At 55.9% G+C, this 22,976-nt stretch overlaps 1 protein-coding gene across 1 annotated transcript; it reads left to right on the plus strand.

Annotated features, from left to right (window-relative positions):
- Positions 1 to 24: 24 nt before the first annotated feature.
- Positions 25 to 13,673, plus strand: CCR7 (C-C motif chemokine receptor 7). Its single transcript, XM_045781727.2, has 3 exons — positions 25 to 72; positions 6,587 to 6,636; positions 9,498 to 13,673. Exons 1-3 carry the CDS (start codon positions 63 to 65, stop codon positions 10,575 to 10,577), a joined length of 1,140 nt encoding a protein of 379 aa, XP_045637683.1. The 5' UTR covers positions 25 to 62; the 3' UTR covers positions 10,578 to 13,673.
- Positions 13,674 to 22,976: the final 9,303 nt, after the last annotated feature.

The following is a 22,976-nucleotide window of genomic DNA, read 5'->3' on the forward strand; positions in this document are numbered from 1 at the left end:
ACAGTGGGAGCTCAAGACCCGGCACAGCCTTCCTGTGTGGTTTCAGCTGCCCAGAGAGTGTCATGGACCTGGGTGAGTGAGCCTCCCTGTGTGGGGAAGAGCAGCACTGGGTCACTCTGACGCCCAGCCTGACTCTGTGGAATGGAGATGGAGGAGGGGGATGGCAGGCCTAGGGGAGACTCGCTGAGAAATCCGGTTCTGCAGTGGTGGCAATTCTCTGGAAGCAGTGTCTGCTTCCAGAGAATGCCACCCTGTTCTCCCAGGCACAATGGATGCACCTTTCAGACCTGGGGGAAGGGGTAACCATTGGCACCAGGAAAGACGGAAGGGGTGGATTGGGGTGGTGAGGTGGTGTCTTTCTAGAACAGTAGGGACTGGAGAAAGCTACAGGGCTGGGGTTGGTGGTGATCTGGTTGGCGCTTGTCTTCATCTCAGCTTGGGGTGATGGGTGAGGCTCTCTGGGACTTGTTTCATCAGGATGAAGTCTTCAGAGGGCTCCAGAACTTCACTCCTCGTCCTCCCTCTGCTTTCCACCTTTCTCGCCTGCTAAGCAGGGATCAGCTCTGTGCTCTGAGGGGCAAATGGAAGGTGCTGTCTTGTGCCGGCGGTACAGGGCAATGCAAACGCAAGCAGGCCCCACGCCCCTCTGGCTTTGCTGCCTTCCCTTGCATGTTAAAGGCTGGGTGGGCAACAGGGAATGGGACAGCAGTGGGGCATTCAGCCTGCCGAAGTCATAGCCCAGGCCCCCAGTATGGCCCCTGCCTCACTTCTTTATGTTTTCTGCCCTGGCAGATGACTCTTCCCTTTAAAGAGCCTGTCCTCTGGTCTAACCTCCGTCTTAACTAGCTCTGAGAGGGTTCTGAGGGGTATGTCCAGCTCCAGACAGCCCATGTGTAAATCTCAGCTATGAAGTCAGACCTGGCTGAGGCTACAAAGGCCAAGTTCCTGGATGGTTCATTCTCACTAGCAAGCGAAGCACCACGGCGGCCTCAAAGCCGCAAGAGGTTGCCTTTAAAAAGTGAAGGTTCACTGGTGCGCCCTGTGCTGTCCTCACACTCCTCCCACCACACCACAGCCTCTTGCCTTTACTCTGCCTACCCCGCCGGCCGACCCAGAACCCTGGGCTTTTGGGGACCCAGCGATCCGCCGTAAGGGGGTTAAAGTAGCCACCCAACCCACCACTGGAATGCCTGGAAGGTGGGGCCTGGCCCTTGCATCTCCGTCTCGGATGCTTTGGGGGTGTGAGCAGAAAGTTTGTGGAATGAATGAGTGAATGAATGAATGAATGGCATCAAGAACTCTGAGTTGACTTTCGTTTTTCCAACTTCCTCTCCTCCCAGCAGCCTGCTCCCTAATCCCACTCCCCAGACCCCCATCCCACTTAACCACGATCACAGAATGCAGGCCGTCACCCACTGAGGACTGGTTCCTGACCCTGTGGGACCTCTGTGTCCCGGTGGGGATGCTGGGAAATGTTGGAAAACCTGCTCCGCCAGAGGGGCAAGGGCGCAGATTGGTCGTTCTTGCCAATTTCCATAGCGTAAATTCTCCCCCCACGGTTGATTTCAAGCCTTAGTCTATTTCAAGGCTTGAAATGACTGAACAGAGAATCAGGGAGGGATGTGCACACTGGCTCCACGGGCCTCCGAGAACCAGCTCCAGTCCATCACCACGGGTCTTCCCCCAGACCTAGGTTTGGGGTGCTAGCCTCACTGGCTTTGATGCGGGGAGAGAGGGCAACCTCTGGTTTAGGAGAAAGGGATGTTCTCGCCTGCTTCACTCAACTCGAGAGAGAGCCCCAACGGCTAAGCCTGAAATACTGGTAGGAAGGGAAGCCACTGAGAGAAACTTTGCTCAGAACAGACTCGAGGCCGTTGGTAGGGCGGGTGGGCCACGAACGATCTGTTTTTCTCTCTCATCTGCCCAGCAGGGAGCAAGAGGCGGGTGAGGAGGCAGAGTTTCTATTACACAAAATGAAAACACGAAAGCCAAGCCGGGCTGAGCTGGTCTCTTTCATGGTTTGAATGAGCAGCCGGAGGCACCCTCCCCACCTTCGAGAGAGGAGTCTTAAGACCTCAGAATTCTCCAAAACAGAGAAAAGATAAAATGAGCATGTGAGAGACTTATGTCTCATAGCTTGGCCTGAAATGGAGGCAGAGGGTAGCTGAAGGAATACAGGGCCAAAGTCTCCTGGCCTGGGAGCATGGCTGGGGAGAGGGGAACGCTGCAGCCTCAGGGAGCTCTCCTCTCTCCTCTTTGGTACCTTCTTCCAGTCAACTATCACTGATGGGGGAATTTGGGCTTGACCGGTCTTGTGGGGAGAGAGACACGAATGTCAATAAGTCACTGAGACGGAGGGAGACACAGGGCTGATGGGGTAATGGTGAGGCACGTGGGAAGCTCAAAGAAAAGTAGTGAACATGGGCCAGAGGAGCCTTTGCATTGGGTTTTGAAAGGCGTGTACAAGTCTTCAAACCAGACAAGGAGGAGCAAGGGAGGCAGGATGCGGCAGGGAGAGCAGACTCGATTTCCATCGGAGGCCAACAAGCTAAACGAGGGAAGGGGCATAAGGTGTAGTAAGTGGGGGGGAGCAGAGTGAACCAGAGGGTACAAGCCGCACCTAAAAGCATCCAAATCCAGTTTTTTGCAAATACAATGTAGCCAAGCAGAACATCCTGGGGGCTCAGCCTGTGGACTCCCCACCAGTCAGCTCCGACAAAAGCTAACAGAAACAAGGTAGGAGCGAGTTGAGGGGGGTGGAAAGAACGTGGCCATGCCAAGGAGGAAGGTAAGAAGGGAGGCAAGAGGCACAGGCAGGACCAGCCTTAAAGATTTCCGTGTGGCATTGCTGAGGGGTTGGTCCTGACAGCAATGGGGAACCAGTGCAGATTTTTCTTTTTCAATCAGGGGAGTTCAGGGATGGGAGTTGCATTTAGAAGGAGCTCTGAATGTCTTATGTCTGGGCAGAGGTGGGGCCGGCTCTGAGATGTTAGGGAATAGAAGCAACAGAGCTGGAGGACCCATGGAATGTGGGAAAGCGAGGCTTCTCGTCACGCTCCACAGACGTCCCTATACACAGAAGACTCATCAAAAATGTAAGGTGACACAGTAGTGAGAGTTCCATTCAAATCTCAGATCCATCTCTTAGCAGCTGTGTGACCCCAGGCAAGTGGCTTGACCTCTCTGGGCCTCTATTTTTTGGAATACAGCTTGAGAATCACGAGGCATGGCTCACAGGATGTTGTGAGGGAGAGATACACAAAGACGAAGAGGCAGCACAAAGGACAGATTAGGAGTGTGGTTTCTGGAGATGGAAGGATTCAAAGCCCAGCTCCACTATTAGCCAACGGCGTGACTCTGGAAAAGTTGCTGACCTCACTGAGCTTCGGTTTCCTCAGTACTAGATGGGGATTACAGGAGTACCTACCTCAGGGCCTTTGTGATGATTGACAACGATCATACGTGGAACGGTTTGATGCATAGTGAGAGCTCAGGAATTTGAATTATGTCCCTGGGTAAAGCAGTTGGTATCATACGGACTGCAAGTTTCCACCAGCTGTCATCCGTCCCTGCCTGTTGTCTGAAAGGGGGACCCCCGGGCTTCTTACCTTCTCTCCAAATTTCCTTACCGCTTTCCTGTTTCTTCCCTCCCTCTCTCTGCTGCCCCCCGCCAAAAGTTGTGTCGGCAGGTGAGGAATTTCAGAGAGGAAAAAGTTTAGGGTGGCTTTTGGGGCCAACTAATGGCAGCCATGATTCCCTAGAGGGCCTGGAAAATATGGGGATGAAAGTTTGGGATTTGGAAGAGCGACCGACCAACAATCCCCTCCTCCCAGACAGGAAAGCAGTTTCCCTTGCTGGGGGCTCAGGTTGGAGTGCTAGGGAATTTTCTTTTCATTATGATTATTACTAGAAACTCAAGAACTCAGAAAATACCCAACATATAAGTCATCTACTTCTCAGCCCCTGAGATTCCCAACTTCTAAAGCCTGTTGCTTTATGACTTTGTAACAGACAGAAATGATCTGACTCATGGCCGCTGACCAGGCTCCTGCCACACGCCAGAATTCCCCTAAATTCCCATTTGGTTACCTTTCTTGAGAACGGCCTATTTTGGTTCTACAAATCCTTGTTCATCCACCATTTCCGATACACCTGGGATGAGAAATCATCTACACACACACACACACACACACACACACACACACACACCCTAGTCGCACCTCCTTGCCCCTCCCCTCCACCTGTGGCAAAGGAATGGGACTGGGCCCAGGGGAAGGGGTTGATGGAGTGAAATAGAAACAGTTCTTACTCCTTGTGTCTACCCGTTGTGACTTATCAAAACTTTGAGGTTTCTCAGTTCTCACTGCCAGTCAAAGCGGGCTTTCTCTAGAGTAACGAAAGATTTGTACGTGTTTAAAGAAACCTCGAGCACTTCACACCAAGATGAGTCAGTGGAGAATGGGTGGTGCGTTGGACCCTGACAAGAGCGTGTTGAAGATAGAGATGTGGGCTTGAGTGGGGCCTCCCACGGTAATTCAACGAGGAAGGGGGCTGGGAGAGGGGAGCTAGGATGTTGTGCAATCATCTATTCCCACCCAGGATTGCAGATACTCAGGCGCATGCCGGGGACAATGGGACCGTAGGTGCCTGTCCTCAGAAAGAGAAGACACGCCAGGAAGGCAGGTGCAGGTAGACAGTGAAGGGCTTGACGGCCATACTAAGCTTCAGGGCCTTTCCCCTTAGGGCTGGATGGAGAAGTCCTCAGGATTTAGGAGGCCCGGTGGGGGTTGGCATCAGAGCGCTGCCTTAGAAAGTCGTGTCTAGCAGTAGTGTGCAGTATAACTTGCTTGAGGTGGAGGAAATACCTATTTGTTTATGTGGCTTGAAGCTCTTTCTCCTTGGCCCAGGAACCCCCAAGCCCAGAATCCCCCCAACCTTAGACGCTCCAGCAGGAGCATGCAGTAAATTGGGTGTCATGCAGAGAGACTTCCAGCAGGTGGCGCTATAGCCAAGGACAGAGAATTCACTGGCACTCTACTTCCTCTCGGAAAGCAGAACCCGTCGCTTGCAGGAGGAGGGCCCCCAGCTTCCAGAAGGTGCCTGAAGCAGAGTCCCAAGCATTTCCCTGTCCCTGTCGAGACTGGAAGTATGACGGGCCTGCCAGTCCTGCCTTGGCATTCATTTGTGGCATCCCAGTTACTGACTGTCCTGTGGGCCAGGCCCTGGCTGGGAGCTGAGGGTCAGGTTACGGGGTGCTCCCAGACGGTTTGGTGAGATAAAACTGCTACATAAATTACCCTGTGCACTGTCTTCCCTGCTCAGCCCTCCGAGGAAGTAAGTTCCCACTCCAGCCCTCAGCTCAGCCACAAAGCAGAACTGAGAGGCCAAATGCCCATCCTCTGTCCGCAGCAGAGCAGGCCTGTGCGAACCTCGGGTCTCAACCTGTTGCTCAGACTCAAGAGAGACTCCTGACTTCCAGAATGTTCCCAGGTTCTGACCCTGCTCTCCGCAGGCCGGGCAGGGTCCCTGCCCATAGCCGAGTGTCTTCCCTTTTCCCGCACCTCGCAAGGCCCCAGATGAGAAACAAGTTCAAGAGCAAACATACACACACACTTCAGTCAAGCAAAAAAGGTAGTTACCTCAGAGAATAGTCTCTATCATACCACACTATCCTAGGACAGTGTCCCCTCAGGCCACCCCGGTGCTCTCTCCCCCAGAAGAAGGGGAAACATGGCATTCATTCACTCATTCATTCATTCATCACAATTCCTGGGTGCCTTCTTGATTCTGGGCCTACACTGGGTAAAAGGGAAGAGGTCCCTGCTCCATAGACAGGCTGAGGGAGTAGGCCAAGTAAATCACCAGTTGGCCTTAATGAATGTCAGTTGAATGAGGGGTTATGGGGAGCAGGTGGGTCCCCAAAGCATTTTCCCATCCTTGAGATGGTAGGAAATAACCACACTCCTCCACCTAGTCCTGTGGCATCAGCCCCTCCACTCAGCTGGCCTCCCCCAGAGGACACTTAGGGCTGCAGATGGGGCTGCCCATTCACCCAGATGCAGGAAAAATGCTCCCCAATGGCTACTGGCACAGGAGCAGTGCAGGGGACACACACACACACACACACACACACACACACACACACACACACACAGAGTTACCACCACCCTCTCAGGGCCTTGCTTCCCACACAACCTGGAGTGGGAGGGGCCACTCAGACCCAGGAGTCAGGGTCAGTCGAAACTCAGCCTTGAGGGGTGGTATGGGCCAGGGTGGGTTTTCCAACTCCAGAAGATGGCCTGAAGAGCCAAGCAGGGGGTGGGGAGCGGGGGGCTGCCCTGCATTCTGATCCCACTCCTTTCCGGGACGTCGGAGTGGAGGAAGAGGAGGTGAGGGCGGGCATGCCTGGGCAGCAAGCCAGGAGCTTCAAGGCACAATCTGGTTCTGATGTTCCAGACAAACGCGGTGCCTGGGGCTTGTGATGAAAGTTCCCAACAGTGCCCCCACCCCTCCCCGAGGCTTTCTTTCCTAACAAAGAGCTGTCCCTGTCTGCCAAGCAATAACTTTCTCACCTTGTCTCCTGCAGGGAAACCAATGAAAAGCCTGCTGGTGGTGGCTCTCCTTGTCATTTTCCAGGTGAGATCTGTGGCCAAAAAAACTCCCTCCCCCACACCCCCTCCCCAAAGCCCACCCTTTCCCGACCCCAGGGTCCTGGTGGAGGAGGTGGGCACTTGCTGGAAGGAAAGAGACCCGGACACAAACCCACCTGCCATTCCTTAAGAGGACGGCTGCCCCTCTCCATCTGCTGAGGGACCCTGCGAAGCCACACGTGGTCTCTGAACGTCCTGACACCATTTAAGTTAAAACACAGGGGGAAATAAGATACAGCCTCTTCCCTACCCCGCTTCCACTATCCCCAACTAGGATGCAGAAATGTGGGGCTCCATCTGAGTGTGCAGAGAAACAGCAAAGGCTGTGAGGTTCCTGGAGTCTGTCCATGTGTGTGCACAGCCATGCGTGCAAAACTTCATACATGAGCTGAGAGAAGAACACGTGGTCTGGTGACCTGGTTACTATTCTATTACCCCAAAGCTGTCTCCCTCCCCCAGTGTCCAGCCAAAGCCTCCCCTGGAAGCCGCAGTCCCTCCTGTGAAATAAAGAGGCCCATTTGAGCCCCACTTAGTGGTGAGGGAAGAAACCATGTGGCCCAGGACACTGGGGGTGGGGGGAGAGCACATAGTTTATGGGGGCTCAAACTCTGCGGGAGCAAAGTCCCCCAGTTTACACTGTTCTGCTTCTCGGTCCCAGAAATGGAGACAGGAAAGCTGGCCCCACCGGGTGCTGGAGTTAGAAGAAACTATAACTCAGAGTCTTCTCTCTTCCATTTGTTGGGGGTGGAAGCTCTCTGGAGGGGGAGGAGGAGGGGAGGGGGAGGCCAAGGCCAGAGCTCGAGAGGCAGTCCTTCAGAATTTGGCTCTTCCCCAAGTCTGGAGGCCAAAGGGGCAGCTTTCCAGGAGCTCCGGCCAGAGGCAGGCCCCAAGCTGGGCACTGTTCCCAAATCCCAGAGGTCCCCCGGAGCTTGGGCTGCAGCCCACAGCCTGGCCCCCTTCCCCATCACCACTCCCTCCCCTCTTTCTTCATTTCAGGACTCAGGAGGGGCTGTATTGCTAGAAGTGGAGGCTGGAAGGTTGGGGAGGGGATGAGGGACAGCTGGGGCTCATTCGTCTCCTTACTTGGGGGTATGGGGGTGGTTCAGATGGGGCAGGATGTGGTGGGGGTGTGGGCTGCAGAGGCATCAAGCCTAGTGGCCCAGAGTCCGGAAGTAGCAAAGGGTGGAAAAAGAAGGCGGGACAGGGTGGTGGGGAGCACACTTCATAGAGGCTGTGTGTGCCCCCTAAAACCCTGGGACTTACCAAGGATGGCCGAGAGCAGCCAGCCTCTTCAGGACCCTCAGGCTGCAGTCATTCCCAGAGGAGGGAAAATGGGGGTGCCGCTGACTTTTCTCAAGATAGCAGTGCCCAGAGAAAAGGCTCCTGGATATTATTTTGTCCTCGTTCTGCGACTGTGATAAATTCAGGATTTGGAAGTGAGAAAGACAGAGACAGGAGGTGGGGAAGAGACTAGGTTCCACTATGGCTGGGTGACCTTGAGCGAAGTTCTCCAAAAGCCTCCCTTTCCTCATCTCTAAAGTCCCTCCAGCTCCCCTGTTGCAGGACAACCCATTATGGTGAGATGCCCAGAGCCCAGTTCCCAGAGGAGGGACCGTGAGCTTCCCAGGCAGCCCAGCTGCCAGCCCACAGAGGCTCGGCCATCACTGTGCTCAGAGGCGCAGGGGCGCGTGCCCTCCTTCATTGATAAAATCACAGCAGGCTGCCTGAACCTTCACCCTGCCCTGCAGATGGGCTAAAAAGAAGGCCTCGAGCAGCTGAGCCCGGCTGACTGGGATCTGCAGAAGAGACTGCAAGGAAGAGAGAGACAGAGAGGTAGGGGGAGAGGGTGGGAGCGCAGGGGGAGAGTAGGAGACAGAGCCCATGCTCTTCCTGAGGTGCAGGGAGGACTCCGTCACGGCTAGGGAGGCTGGGGCCTGGCGGTGCGTCCTCCGCTCCTGTCATAGCTATGCAGTTGAGTGCACTTGGGCACGCGTTGCCAGAGCCCCCGCTGCATGCCGGGCACCGTGCCTCGGGCCCCAGGGATCCACAGAATTCAGCAAGTCACTCACCACGCAGTGTCACGGCAGCTTGCCCCAAACCGGGGTTTCGAGGCTTCTTAACAGAGCGTCTGCTTTCCTCTCTTCTGGCTCTAGGCCCTCCTCAACCTTAACCCCAATGTGGATTTTCCCTCAAAAGCTGAGTATTTTGTAGGCTCCCTGGAAAACTCTTTCTAGCAGATTCTAAAAGGAGGCTCAAGATGAAAGACACACATTCCTACTTTCCTGGAGTTTCCAGGTGCCAGAACCGAGGTTGACTACCTCACCACAGCCATGTGGGGGAGAGAGTAGTCATCTCCATTTCACAGATGAGGAAACTGAGGCTCAGGGATAAAGTGTGTTTATCTGGCCCAAGGCTCAATGCCCAGACGATTTCCAGTCCACCATCAGGGGACATAATGTCGAGCCTTTCTGAGGTGGCAAAAACAGACCCTTGCTACTTACTAGAAGTGCAGAATCTCAGGTCCCAGCCTATTCAATCAGGACATGCGTTTTGACAAGATCTCCAGGTAATTCATGTGAGTGTTAAGATCTGGGAAGCACCGGTTTCAAATCAAAGAACCACCTGGAAAGTTTAGAAAACCAGATTTCAGGGCCCCACCCCCCGTGATTCTGGTTCGTAGGTCTCAGGTGGGGTCCGAGAATTTGCAGGTGATGCCAACGCTGCCCACGGTGGGGACCGCACGTTGAGACCACTGCTCTGGCCATCCCAGCGCAGCAAGATTCGCCGAGCTGAGCTGGGTCCCGCTTCGCTCAGCGGGGTCGTGTCGCCCTGTTCCCTTGCCCGCAGGTGTGCCTGTGCCAAGATGAGGTCACGGATGATTACATCGGAGACAACACCACGGTGGACTACACGCTTTATGAGTCCGTGTGCTTCAAGAAAGACGTGCGCAGCTTCAAAGCCTGGTTCCTGCCAATCGTGTACAGCATCATTTGCTTCATGGGCCTGCTGGGCAACGGGCTGGTCGTGCTGACCTACATCTATTTCAAGAGGCTCAAGACCATGACCGACACCTACCTGCTCAACCTGGCCATGGCGGACATCCTCTTCCTCCTGACCCTTCCCTTCTGGGCATACAGCGCGGCCAAGTCCTGGACCTTCGGCGTGCACGTTTGCAAGGTCATCTTTGGCATCTACAAGATAAGCTTCTTCAGCGGCATGCTGCTGCTTCTTTGCATCAGCATCGACCGCTACGTGGCCATCGTCCAGGCCGTCTCGGCCCACCGCCACCGAGCCCGCGTCCTTTTCATCAGCAAGCTCTCGTGCGCGGGCATCTGGATGCTGGCCATGGTGCTGTCCACCCCAGAGCTCCTGTACAGCGGCCTCCAGAAGAGCAGCAGCGAGCAAACGCTGCGGTGCTCCCTCAACACCGAGCACGTGGCAGACTTGATCACCATCCAGGTGGCCCAGATGGTGGTAGGCTTTCTGATCCCCCTGGGGGCCATGAGCTTCTGCTACCTCGTCATCATCCGCACCCTGCTCCAGGCCCGCAACTTCGAGCGCAACAAGGCCATCAAGGTCATCATCGCCGTGGTCGTGGTCTTCATCGCCTTCCAGCTGCCCTACAACGGGGTGGTCCTGGCCCAGACGGTGGCCAACTTCAACATCACGGGCAGCGGCAGCTGTGAGCTCAGCAAGCAGCTCAACATCGCCTATGACGTCACCTACAGCCTGGCCTGTGTCCGCTGCTGCGTCAACCCTTTCTTATATGCCTTCATTGGCGTCAAGTTCAGGAGCGACCTCTTCAAGCTCTTTAAGGACTTGGGCTGCCTGAGCCAGGAGCGGCTCCGGCAGTGGTCTTCCTGCCGCCACACCCGGCGCTCCTCCATGAGCGTGGAGGCCGAGACCACCACCACCTTCTCCCCGTAGGAGGCTCCTCCACCAGGACTAGAGGGACCTCTCCCGGGGCCCCGGGGCCGGGGACAGGCTCCAAAAGCTGCAGAGGGAAAGGCGGTCCTGGCCTTGAAGCTCGATCTCGTGGGGAGAGCCCGTGGGGCAGCCCGGCCCCCCGCCGCAGCTACCTCCACCCAGGTCACAGAGCATCATGACTGATGTGGTAGGGCAGATCCTGCCACACCCCAAAACCAAGGCTGTTGTCCCCCAGGCCGAAAACCGGAAGTGGAAGTCAGGAAACAGTCCACACTTGGAGTGAAGGGAGAGTTGGTGACAGGTGGACCGGTGGAGGGGGCCTGGCAAGTCCTCTGAATGAAACTCCTTCTGACCTAGCAAGACACCCTCCCTGAGATTCGAGGGCTGAGGCAAGCTCTTCCAGAAAACAAGGCTTTGTCTCCAAGACCAGAGATGGTGGGGAGACTTCTTGGCTTGGCAGGGAAAGGGGACGCCAGCGGGTCAAAGTCTCCGAATTCCTCCCTCCAACTCTTTTTCCACTGTCATCCAAGCCGCTGAGAAACGAGAAACGGCAGCCTCCAGGCCTCCCTGAAAGGGCATTGCCCTTCGCCTGCCACCTCTCATCAGGCTGCTGCCCTCCCAGGCTCTCCGCAGGGAGGGGTGTGGTGTTTCCTGCAGGCCAGGCCAGCTGCCTCTGCCCAGCCAAAGCCGCTCCCAGCCAGGACTCTGGGGCGAGGATGACGTGCGGGGAGCCCTTCTCGGGTCTCAGCTGGGTCTCAGCTCTGCTCGGATGGAGGAGTGGGCAGGAGGAGAGGTTAGGGGCCAGGGGGGTGGCGACAGTCCTGGCTGCCAAAGACCAATGAGCTGCTCTTTGTTCTTAGTCGTGGGGACAAAAATCTCTCATCCTGTCCTGCTTTCAGTTCATTAAGACAGCACAGTTTACTCCTGTACAAATACAAATTTTCCCTTGCGGAAACAACAGCTTTAAAAGAAAGGGGGGGGGGGGTATTTTGGTAAATGGCAAATGGGTATGTTCCTGTTTTGCAAGCCTCCACTTCCCACCTGACCACCCCCTCTTTTCTCCTTTCCCTGGCCTTCATTACCCAGAGATGATCAGAGCCCTGAGGTCTGCCAAGCTATGTTCTGAGCCCATCCAGTGACACAGGCCCAGGAGGCTGAAAGAGGTGGGGGGAGGGGAAGTACAGGGTGCCCATCTTGCAGGTGCCCTTCCAGAACTTGTGGGAGAGGACCCAAGCCTGTGCCATCAGCAGTGACCGAGAGACGTGGTGTGAGCAGAGCTTTGGAAAGAACAAAGTTGTCCCTATCCATAACCTCACCTCCAGCAATATCTACTCACTGGTCAGCTCATCTGTTCCCGCTCGGTCTGGAACTAGAACCCATAACCCTTGGTCAGTCCCTTCACACTCCCCACAAGGGTATATAGAGGGAGGGCGTCCCGCTGGGCACACAGACCACAGCATGCTGGGTTAAGGAGGCTTGGGATAGCACCCATGTGACAGGCTGCACCCTTCGCTGGACGCTTGAAAGCCAGGTTCATGCATGACCCACCCTACAGACCCATAGCTGATGTCCAGTGACCCATGATGGAGGGGCAGGGATCGGGGAACAGCCGGTGCCCTCCACATAGATCCATGTCCCTGGGTGTCCTGATGCCCGCCCAGATCCCTGACTCCTCCAAGCCAGAGAGGAGGTTGGCCCAAAGCTGTGATGCATGAGGACGTGTCTGAAGGGCCCAGCACAACAGCAGCTGGGGGCCTGGCAGGGGGAGAGGGGGGAGGCGACACTCAGGCCAAGGTGATTCCATCAATTGTCCAAAGCGAAGAGAGCCTGCGTGGTAATGAAGCCCGTTCTGTAATGTCCTCAGCACATGACACTGCCCTCCTCCGTGGGATGCCCTGGGCACTATCTGTCAGCCAGCAAGCCCTGGGGAGAACGAAGCCGGCCTGGGCGCAGCCTGCGGGGAGCAGCTCGTGAATATTGAAAGGTGCAGCTGCGGATGTGTGTGCACGAGTGTGGGGTGAGAGGGGGGACCCCGGAGCGCCTGTGGGGCCCCCAAGAGGAGCACGGAACCCACTGGTGTGTACAGCCTAATGAGGCTACGGGCAGGAAACGAGCCTCGGGTCCTGAAGGGAGGAATTCGAAGGAACGCTCATGAGCAGGAAGCCAGGCCAACCGCACAAACACGCCATCTCGGCTTCAAATACATTCTTCTAAAATAACTGGACATCTCCGAGTATTTACAGAGACAACAAACACCAGCAATGTTAATTCCCCAAACAGCTCTATCTCAGCTCATTGCTGGCCTAGCCCCTGCTCCCTTGCCCAGCGCTCTCATGGGCCTACCCTGAACTTTGGGGGACCCCTAAGGAAGAAGGAACGAACTCACTGGGGAGACCACCAGCACCCAGGTCTTCTCTCTCTCTCCCTCTCCGTCTCTCATCTGCTTCATACAACTGCCTCATCTTCCTGGGTTCATGGCCCCCATGGCCCCTCCCCGTCTCCTGCAGCGTCCCCCGTCTTTCCATCCCCAGCCTCCCTGGTTGTAACCCCAGGGCCTAAATCCGCCCTTCCAGCCGGAAGCACCGCACCTCAAGAATCATGGATTCACAGAGCTGCAAGGGACCTCAAAGATCAGCTGGTCCAAACCAGTCATCTTCTGGATGGGGAAACTGAGACCCAGAAGGAGGAACGGACTTGTTTAAAGAGCCTTTGCAATATAAGGATACTGGGTAAACTTGCTTTGGGGGCCTGAGGGTCTGGCAGGATTGTGGGAGGTGGATGCGGGAGAGCCGACTCTCTGAAGCCGGCTGACTCGGAACCTCATCTCTGTCCCTTCCCAGCTACGTGACCTTCAACTGCTGCTCAGCTGCTCTGAGGCTCAGATTTCTCAGCTGCAAAACGGAGAAGATTTGGCAAACATTTCGCACGGTGCCTGGAATGTTGAATGTGGTGATGAGGAGCCCGGGCTCTGCGGCCAGACCTCCTGGTTTGAATCTCAGCTGCGCTCCTTGGGCTCCTTACTTAGTCTCTCCGTGTTTCGGTTTCCTAATCTGTGTGATGGGGAAAATCATAGCACCTACCTCCTAGGACTGTTGTGAGGAGCAAATAAATTCATATTATGTAAAATGCTCAGAAATCCTTCTGGGAGGGTTGTTGATGATCGTTAAGAAATGTTTAACACATGGTAGCTAAAAAAAAAAAAAAAAGTTGCTGACCACAGGGAAACCAAATTCAATTCCTTAGCCCCATTTCCATCCCCCCACAACTTATACATGGAGCTGGAGGACAGCCTGAAGATTAGGCAGTCTGTCCTTCCCACCAACTGTACGGGTAAGTCAACTGAGGCTGAGAGAGGTAAATTACTCACCTGAGGGCTCTTAGGAGCTCTTGGCCATGCTAGAACTTGAACCCAGGTTCCCGAGCTCCATCCAGAGCTCTTCCTGCAGACCTTTTGCACTCCCCTGGACTCCCCCATGTGTCCACCCTGGCCTGCGCCACCCTCATCCCAAACCATCTAGCTCTGGTCTGGCAAGCACCGTCCCTCCTGTCCTGTGGGCAGGGCCTTAGGGAGCATCTCCCCTCACCCCCATAAATAGTCCCTGTCCTTGCCACTGAGTCCAGGAAATGAGGTACAAAGAAAAGAAATATGGCAGCAGGCCCAAAGGAATTCAGGCAACTCATCTTTTTAAGAAAGGATCTTCTCTGAGAGTCAGATTTATTTCTGTACTGAAGGTAAAGCGTTGGAGGGAGAAGGAACAGGCCTTTGGGGGCAGGGGTGGAAGTTGAGGCAAATGAGATGGGGAGCAGAGGAGAGCAATTCTGAGTGGGGAGCAGAAGGAGGGGGAAGATGGGGCAGGGAGGCATTCTGGGGACAACACAGTTAGGGGCCAGACTTGGAGAGTACTGTCAGTGGGGAGAAAGATGCCCCCCACACACACAGCTTCCCTGGGCCTCCCAATCACAGGTGGGGAGAAAGAGGCTATATGAGTCTTAGAGACAGGGGGGGCTCACGGCCTTCTTGGCCAGGAGGGGGTTAGAAGTGGCCCAGTTTCCCTGGTCTGAGCCCCTAGAAAAACCCCAGGGAGTAAAAGAAGGGGTGCTTCTCCCTGACATCCAAAGAGTGACCAGGTGAACCTTCCCAGCGTCCGCTCCGTGACAGCAGATGTTTGAGAGGTACTGCAGGGAGTAGAAGCCTCATCTCTCTCTCTCTCTCTCTCTCACACACACACACACGTGCACTCACACACACGTGCACTCACACACACCACCCCCAGCTCAGTCATCTGTCTTATCGGGGGCCTAGAAACAGACACAGACGAGGGTCTGCTGCAGAAAAGGCGACTTGCTTGGCCAAAGCAGCTCTGGACTAACACATCTCAACTGATCTCCTCCAAAATCAGAAATGAGGACACATGAATGCTCCCGCGGACTCCGTGTGTGTGTGTGTGTGTGTGCACGTGCGTGTGCGCTCGGGGCCCAGTTCAGACTGCTCTCCCTCCCACATCCACTGTGAGGATGGATATAACCTTATTTTTGTCTATTGTTCCCTAACCCCAGGGAATTCATTTGCTGGGTTGTTCCTTGTGTCATAGTACCCACCGCACAGTGTGGCCTCTGGGCTCTCATCTCCGAGTAAATAAACACGGGCCTGTGCGCAGGGCGGGGTCAGGCTTTGCCCGCGTCTGGCCATCTCCACTCCCTTCTGGGGCCGTAGGTCCTGAGGTCACACGTCCATCCCCTTAGCAAGAGGGCAGGGGAGAAACCCGTCTTGTCCCCCCACCCCGAGCCCTCTCCTGCCTGTGTCGGAGCTTGCTTAGGGCCGCAGAGTTCATGTTTCTGACACCGTGAAGTTCCACGGATGCCACAGATGAAATGCCACAAATCCTTTCCCAGCGTTTAAAAGGAGGCCTGGAAATGCACGCGCATTTATCTTTGATGGTTTATGCAAACTGTCCTCGAGTAACAGAAACAGGAACACGGTCACATGTGAAGGCCGAGTGGTGCATTCTTCCCAGGCCCAGGAGGTGTTTTCTGCGGCCGAGCCAGGGGCCAGGAGTCACCCACGGTGGTACCAGCTCTGTCTCTTGCCCGGAAGCCTGGGCTTCCTCCCGGGTAGTTAACTCCCTGGACACTGCTATCTCGCCTGCACTAAGACCTCCTCCCGCCGCCTGCCTTCAGGGACGCTCAGCTGCCAAGGGTGCTGCTGGCAACCTCTGGCCTTGGGAGTCCAGAGAGAGGGAGCAGGGAGAACAAAGGGAAGCTCTGAGCCTTTGGGGGGGCTCAGGGAGACACCCCTCTGCTTTCACCTTCATCTTCAGATCAGGACACAGCCCTGGACTCTCCTCGAAGCCTTTACTCCCTGTCAAAGGCAGAACTTGGATTTTTACCCAAGAACTACACCTGTCCTGCCTCCTTCTCACTAACCCCACCCCCGGCCACATCTCCCTCCCCACTAACTCGGGGAGACTGCGGACTGCCTAGAGTTTGTGAGATATTCCTCACCGGGAGAGTCCGAGGCGGGGTGACAACAGGGTGGGGGGCTGTCACAGAAGCGACTGCAGGAATCAGAGAGCCTCAGGGTAGAAGACACCTAGCCTAGGAGGCGAGACAAGCTCACATTTACCGAGTGCCTATGATGTGCTGGGAACTGTGCCAGGCAGAGCACCTCCCACTGAGTTCTTGTGAAAGCAGGTGAAGAAACCAAGGTTTAGGAAGTTCGTGTGACTTCCCTGAGGTGACACAGCTAGCAAGAATAACTACGACCTTATTACAATTGCATTATGTACCCCATCTTCACTCATTTCATCCTCACACCGACCCTGCTAGAGTCCCGTTTTACAGATGGGAACCTGCGGCTCAGAGACGTTAAGTAGCTTTGCCAAAACACACAGCTACTCCATGAGAAATCTACTAAGTGATTCGGACCTGTTCTAGCTGGCCTCCAAAGCCCGTGCTCTTGCCACTCAACTACACAAGCCAACTCAATAGCTGTCCATTCGTTACCAAATCTGCATGGAGCCCCTACTTTGTGCCAGGCATTGTGCCAACACTCTCAAAATGTACCAGCCAACATTTTGCAAAACCGATTGGACGCAAAGCTCAGACCTGGGAGAAGGGAGAACACAATAACAAAGATACAGCCCCCACCCACCAGGGGGATGGGACCCCACAGCCCCATGGGTCTTTGCTGCTCCTTGAGAGCTTGGTCTCCCTTTCTCTCCTCCAGGCCCTGCTTCCCACCCAGCCTTCCCCCAGAGGCCAGCCCTGCAGGGCTGTAGGCTCTGGGAGGCAAGTGTCTTGGCTCAGCCACAGACATACTGGGCAACACTGGCGAGCGGCTTTCCCTCTCTGGGCTTCCATCACCTTCACTGTGAGGCGGGGGAGTTGGACCGAATGCTTTCTACCATTGCTTCCAGCTCTGCTGTGCTGCAGGTACCTCGTCTGGGTGGGGTCAGCCAGGCAGGCCTCTGGGCACGCTGATGCCTGGAAGGGGTACAGAGTGGGTGGGTAAGGGGCTGAGGAAGCTGCCCCACCCCCAGCTGTGGTTTCTGGTGGGGCCACCCTGGCAGCAGGTGGAGGGAAGTGTTTGTCACCCTTCCAACAAAGCACTAAAACAAAAGCCTCCCAGGGCACCATGGGAGCAGGCGGCAAAGGCGCCAAAAATGCCAAAAATAAAACACACCTTCCCTTTGATAGACCCCAGCAGCTGCCGAGGGGCCTGGCCTGGGGGTGGTGAGGAAAAGGCTCAGATTTCAGGCCCGAGCGCGTGCCCCCACACGCTGACACACACCACACAAGCAGCACACACGTACATATATACAAATTGCAACACTCACATACACAACCGGCTTCACGGGCCGAGACCTGTGCGGTCACACGGAGCCCGCACTCAGCGGGGCCCACGCTCCATTTAATGCTCGGCTGGCTCTGTCTTGAACTTCTTTTTTTTTTTTTTTTTAGTTTTGTTTTTTTTTTTTAATGTATTTGACAGAGAGAGAGAGAGAGAGCACAAGCAGGGGGAACATGAGAGGGAGAAGCAGACTCCCCGCTGAGCAGGGAGCCCGGTGAGGGGGCTCCATCCCAGGACCCCAGGATCATGACCTGAGCCCAAGGCAGACGCTTAACCCATGGAACCACCCAGGCGCCCCTGTCTTGAACTTCTTAATAATTTTTTGACAAGAGGCTCAGTAGTTTCATTTTGCACCGGACCCTACGAGTTCTGCACATAGCCCCCCCGGCGGACATTCATCAGTACACACGCTCACAATATGCTTAAGACACGCAAGCATTTCCATACAAGACTGTGTAACGTACCCTCACAAGTACAAATACGTGCACCCCCCCATACACAGCAATAGTCCCCTCCTCCCCACACTCACTGCGGCCCACACGACCCAAAGGACCCAAAGGACCGTGAACCCTCACCAGTACCCCTCAGACACCTGCAGTTCGATTACCTCAACATTGGGGGGCATCAGAACAAAGCTCTGGGGAAAGGGCACAGAGGGAAAGCAGCCTCATTTCCTCCATCCCCTAGAATCCCCAAAGCTACCGCTGGCTTCTCTCAGAGGCCTAAGACCAGCAGCTGGGACCTGAAGAAAGGCTACGCTTGGGAAGAGGAGGGAGCCGTGGGAAGGGAGCAGAGCATGGGGTGGAGAGGGAGAAAGATAGCTAGAAAGAATGAGAATAGTAATGGAGTCCCCAGGCGAGGGAGCCAGAGCAGTGGTCCCCTAAGAATTTAAAAGGTCTTATACTCAAAAAAGTAATAGCCCTGTCCTCCCCTGAAAGCACCCCCATTCCACCCTGGAGAGGCACCCCCTCTTCTCACTAGCTATGTGGCCCCCCGGGGAATCCTCTCAACTTCCCAGCTTCAGCTTTCTTCTCCTTTAAACGGGAAAAATAACGTCCACATTGGAGGGCTATGAGATACACCCCGATACTGCGGCCTCGCCTCCTGGACTCCCCCCAGGTTCCACATCTTGTCTCCTTGTCAGGCCTTGCAATCCGATCCTTGGTTCGGGAACTCCAGACCCCTCATGAACGGCAGATGTTCAGCATGTTTGTTTCCTGTCTTCTTCTCCCCTCCGTTCCTGGCCAGACACAGACATGACAGGGAGACACGGTCCATCGCCCACCATCCCTTCAAGGGCATTCGGTGTCCTGAGGCCCCTTTGGATCCCGTTGCACACATACCGTCAAACCAAGCAGGACTTCAAGGCCTTGAACCTCTTCTTCCTCCTCTACTTTTTGCCCCCAGTCCTCACCTTCCCTGCTAAAAATTGTTCCAGGCTCTGCCGCTTCCCTAAGGGCCCAACAATCCGTGAGGAGTTAACATTAACATTAAGGAGTTAGCCGGGAAACAAATCCGCTCCAAGCAGGGTCTCTTTTTCCCTGAGAGATGTAGGAACCAGCTCCCTTGACACAGGATAACAGAAGTCACTTGGTTGGGTTGCAGAGTGAGGGCAGCGGCCCTGTCCCCATTATACCCACCCACACGGAGGGAGGAATGGCCCCCTGAGGGCCGCCACCAAGAACCTGGATTTCATTAGAATTCTGACATGGGCAGTAGGTCCCTCGGATCGCCACACACACTCCCTTGGTTTACAGGGAAGGAAACTGAGGCGTTGATGAGTAAAATGATGGGGGAGGGGAGCCTGTGGGCTTTCTGCCACGCAGCCCCCGTGAAACGAAATACAGAGCGTCCTTCCCCGCCCGCCCCGGCCCTCGTGCACACAGCTGGTTCCCATTCCCCAGGCAGTTTGGAGGCCAGCCAGGGAGGGAGGGGGGCGGGGACGGTCTGGTCACCAGGTGCCCCTTGACAGGGAGGAGGGGGCAAAGCGAGGGATCTGGCACCTGATTCCCATTCTGTTTCACCATTTACCGTTCCCGGAACCCCGGCAAGTGCCTGCTCCTCCAGGGCCTCAGTTTCTCCCTCTGAAAGCGGGTGTGATAGTCCAACAAGTCCCCTACAGCTGTTGGGAGAAATACACTCAATGAGAGAGGGGAAGCGGGAGCTCTTTGTACCAGTACAGTGAGGTGAAAGTACAGACTTTTTATTGGCTTGCTTAGTGACATCTAACTGGGATAGGACGGTAGAAGAAGGGCCTTGACTTGGTGGTGATGGACAAAAAGCCCTCCTGCCTCGACAGCACCTTACGGCAGCTCACAAAGAGCCCTTCCCATCACAGAGGCTGGAATGGTCCCGTCTTGGGTGGGTACATGCCTTGACCATTTAGGGGTGATTTTCCCCCCAAGAGATGTAGGAAGCAGCTCCCTCACCCCATGAGAACAGAGGTCACCTGCTTTGGTGGCAGAGCAAGGGCAGCGACATTGGTGAACCTGTGCTGTTCCTGTGTCGTGTGGTCCTCAGTGGGTCCTCGCTGTGCCCCCTTCATGACCACAGCTCCTTCTAGAAAGGGCGCTCCAGCCACCAAACTTAGCGGGTACAGACCACTTCCCCATTGGCTGGCCTAGCCCGGTATCTGGCCCAGAATAGGTCAAAAACGTTTGTGGAAGAAATGTATGAATGGTGAACTTGGGGTCTTCCCACACCCTTGACTCATAAGTTTGAAATCTACCCCAAATCCCCTGCACTGCAGAGGGATGCCCAGCAGGTGGGCCCCTCTGCAGGAAAAGCCATTAGTCAAGGCTAAAGGTAAGGGGGCCCTTTCAGACATGCCATCCTGGAAGAGTTCCAGACAGTAAACAGATGACCTTGCCCTCTAATGCCTGCCCCCACCCCCACCAGCACGGGGTCCAGACTCTGACGCAGGCTCCTCTGCAAATAGATGCCGTTTCCATGGGAACTGAAACCCCAGTTTGTTTTTCCCTCCAAGGCACTCTGTAATTTCCAGCACATTTCTGTGCAACGTCAGCATCGTAAGCTCACGGCAAGCTGCTCCTCTGAGTGCGAGTCCAGAGCAGGGCAGCCGAGCTGACCCAGAGAGATCACAGCGAGGCTCCTCTCCCAGAAGGCTCTCTAGGGGCTGCGGTTGCCAGCCTCTGCCCGCCTCCCCGCTGCACAGCGGTGCCCAGCAGGGGGGTAGAGCCAGAGATGAGTCCTCCGACCTCCCCTGGGAGGCCGGGTGGGGGGCGGGGGTTGGCCGGGGCTCATTTCCAGTAAGAAGTAGGAGGGATGCACAAGGTCTCAGTCTGGCAGCCTGGGCCCCAGCTATGGGTAACATGATTTCTGGCTGCGGGGGGGGGGGGGGCGGCGCGGGGGGGAGGTTGTGCTCTCAGCGGTTGGATCGTCAACCTCTATTGTCTGAGCCTCTGAGGAAGCCGCCAGGAAGCAAAAGCAGAGTGATGGACGTCGGAGCTGGGGGTGTGTGACTGGGGGACAAGGCAGTGGTGATCTTAAAGTCCAGGATGAGAAGTATATGGGGGGGGGGGGGCTTGCCAGAAGATGGTCTGCTCTCTGTCCCCTGGCCATTCGGTCTGAGGGCCTGGGTGGCAGGTCCTTCCCAAGTCGGTCCCTGAGATGACCAGAGCCCAGGAAAGACCCAGAGCCATAGGACCCAGCCAAGCCCACCTGGGTTCATGGCCCAGGGTGTCTGCGGCTCTGCTTCCTACCAGCCCCCCCGGACACACACCCAAAAGGGCAACAGGTGCACGGCCCAGGCACGCTCAGGGGCCCCAGAAGGGGAATGTGAGGCCAGGGCAGGAGTTTTTGAATGCCTTTGATGTCTTTGACCCCACTCTCTCTCCAAGCACCCTCAGCAGCAACTCGGGGCATAACAATAACGCCCACTCCGCCGCTTCCAAGGGTGTTGTGGGCGAGGTGAGGAAGCTGGTGTGAAAGTGTTCGTGCCCTGGTTGCTGCTGTTGTTATTACCTGTGGGGGGAGCTCCACGCCACCCTGCTTCAGTCCCAGAGCTCCCCATGCTACCCGCCCCTCCTGCGGAGCCCTGGCCACAAGACAGGGTGACTGCCTGCCTTCCCCACCGGCCCAGTTCCCCAATACTCAGCAGCAAGGCTTCAGCCCTGGGCAGGAGGCCGAGGCCCCCAGGAAAGAGGTTGGAATGCTGAAGGGGGATCGGGATGTGGCCCGCGGGTCCTCTCCCCAGACTGGCAGCCACGCCACTGCTTTCTGGAGACCCCGAGGCCTGGAGAGCCAAGCGGTGAAGGCCTGGTGGCCCCAGACCCCGGCCTCACCCTCCTGCCCTTACATGTCAGCACTTGGAGGCCACGGCCTCTCATGCCACCTCCCTACTGCACCGTGTGGTTAACGACAACAGTCAAACCACTGACCTGATTTTCTGCAAAAAAGAAAAGATAATAGGGCACTTCCACGTGGGTGGTGGTGCACTCACGCTCACACTCGCACACGCACAATGGAAACTTTCTCTGTCTCCTTCACAGGAACCCAACCCTGAGAGAGAAAGGGAGAGACTGAAGTCTGTGTACCCAGAGCTTCCTGGAGTACAAAGCTCAGTGTTTACCTGCGGTAAGAGGGCTGAGCTCCCGGAGCCCTCCTGCAGGAGCACAGCAGGTTTGGCGGGCCGCCCCTGCAGGCGCCGGTGCCTCTAACAGGTCGGAGTCTCTGGGAGGTGTGGGCTGTTCTGCCCCGACACTAAGCTCGGGCAGGGTGGGGTCGGGTACCATACCCCATGGGTCCCCCAAAGGGATTAATAAGATCCCCAACCCCCAAGAGGAGATATAAGGCCCCAGAGGGTCCCCATGCACATAGGGCCCAGGGATCCCAGCCCTCCCACCCCAGAGAGGTTCTGGGTGGAAATAGCTGTCAAAGACAATGTTTCCATCCCCGCATTTTCTCTAAACCCAGAGTCCCAAGGACCCGAACAAAAATATCTTGGGGCCAGATTCCGCCACTCAGAAGTGATGAGGTCACCTCACGGTAAGTTCTCGGGGCTGGGTAACTCATTATTCTGCACCGTCAAAGGGCAGCTGCCTTCCCCTGCCTGCCTGGAATGGCACCTGAGCTGAGCTAGCTCGCTTTGGCCACCCACCACCATGTGGTCTTAGAGATGCCAGTGTCAGAACGGGAAGGGACACCAGAGGTCACCGGCTAGCACTGCAGGGACATCCCTCGGGCCTGGAGAGTCCCCAGCACCCCACCCCCAGTTTTCTACCCTCGCCACTCGAAGGTGGTCTGAACCAGCAACACCAGCAGCACCTGGGGGCTTAAGCAGATGCTCAGAGGCAGACCTTTGGAACCCACGTCTGCATGTTTGACAAGGTCCCTCGCTGACTGCCCGGCCCAGGCCTGGGCCTCCTAGGAGTTGTGTTCTGCCCAAGAGAGCCTGCAACCTGCCCACCTCAGTCACCCCTGCCTTCTTTCCCCAGAGAAAAGAGTCAGCTGAGCTGGATGTAGTCCTGACCTCAGAGGGTCCTAGCTGCCTGTGTTGAAGATGGCCAGGGGAAGCTGCCCTTCTGGAA

Source organism: Ursus americanus, chromosome 23 (assembly GCF_024610735.1).
Source record: "Ursus americanus isolate L20-20 chromosome 23, mUrsAme1.1.p, whole genome shotgun sequence".
NCBI classification, from domain to species: Eukaryota; Metazoa; Chordata; class Mammalia; order Carnivora; family Ursidae; genus Ursus; species Ursus americanus.

Bases quoted from the DNA above. Each gene is read 5' to 3' on its own strand.
- CCR7 (XM_045781727.2), top strand. The intron at 6,637-9,497 runs GTGAGATCTGTG...CCTTGCCCGCAG, and splicing joins CTCTCCTTGTCATTTTCCAG to GTGTGCCTGTGCCAAGATGA.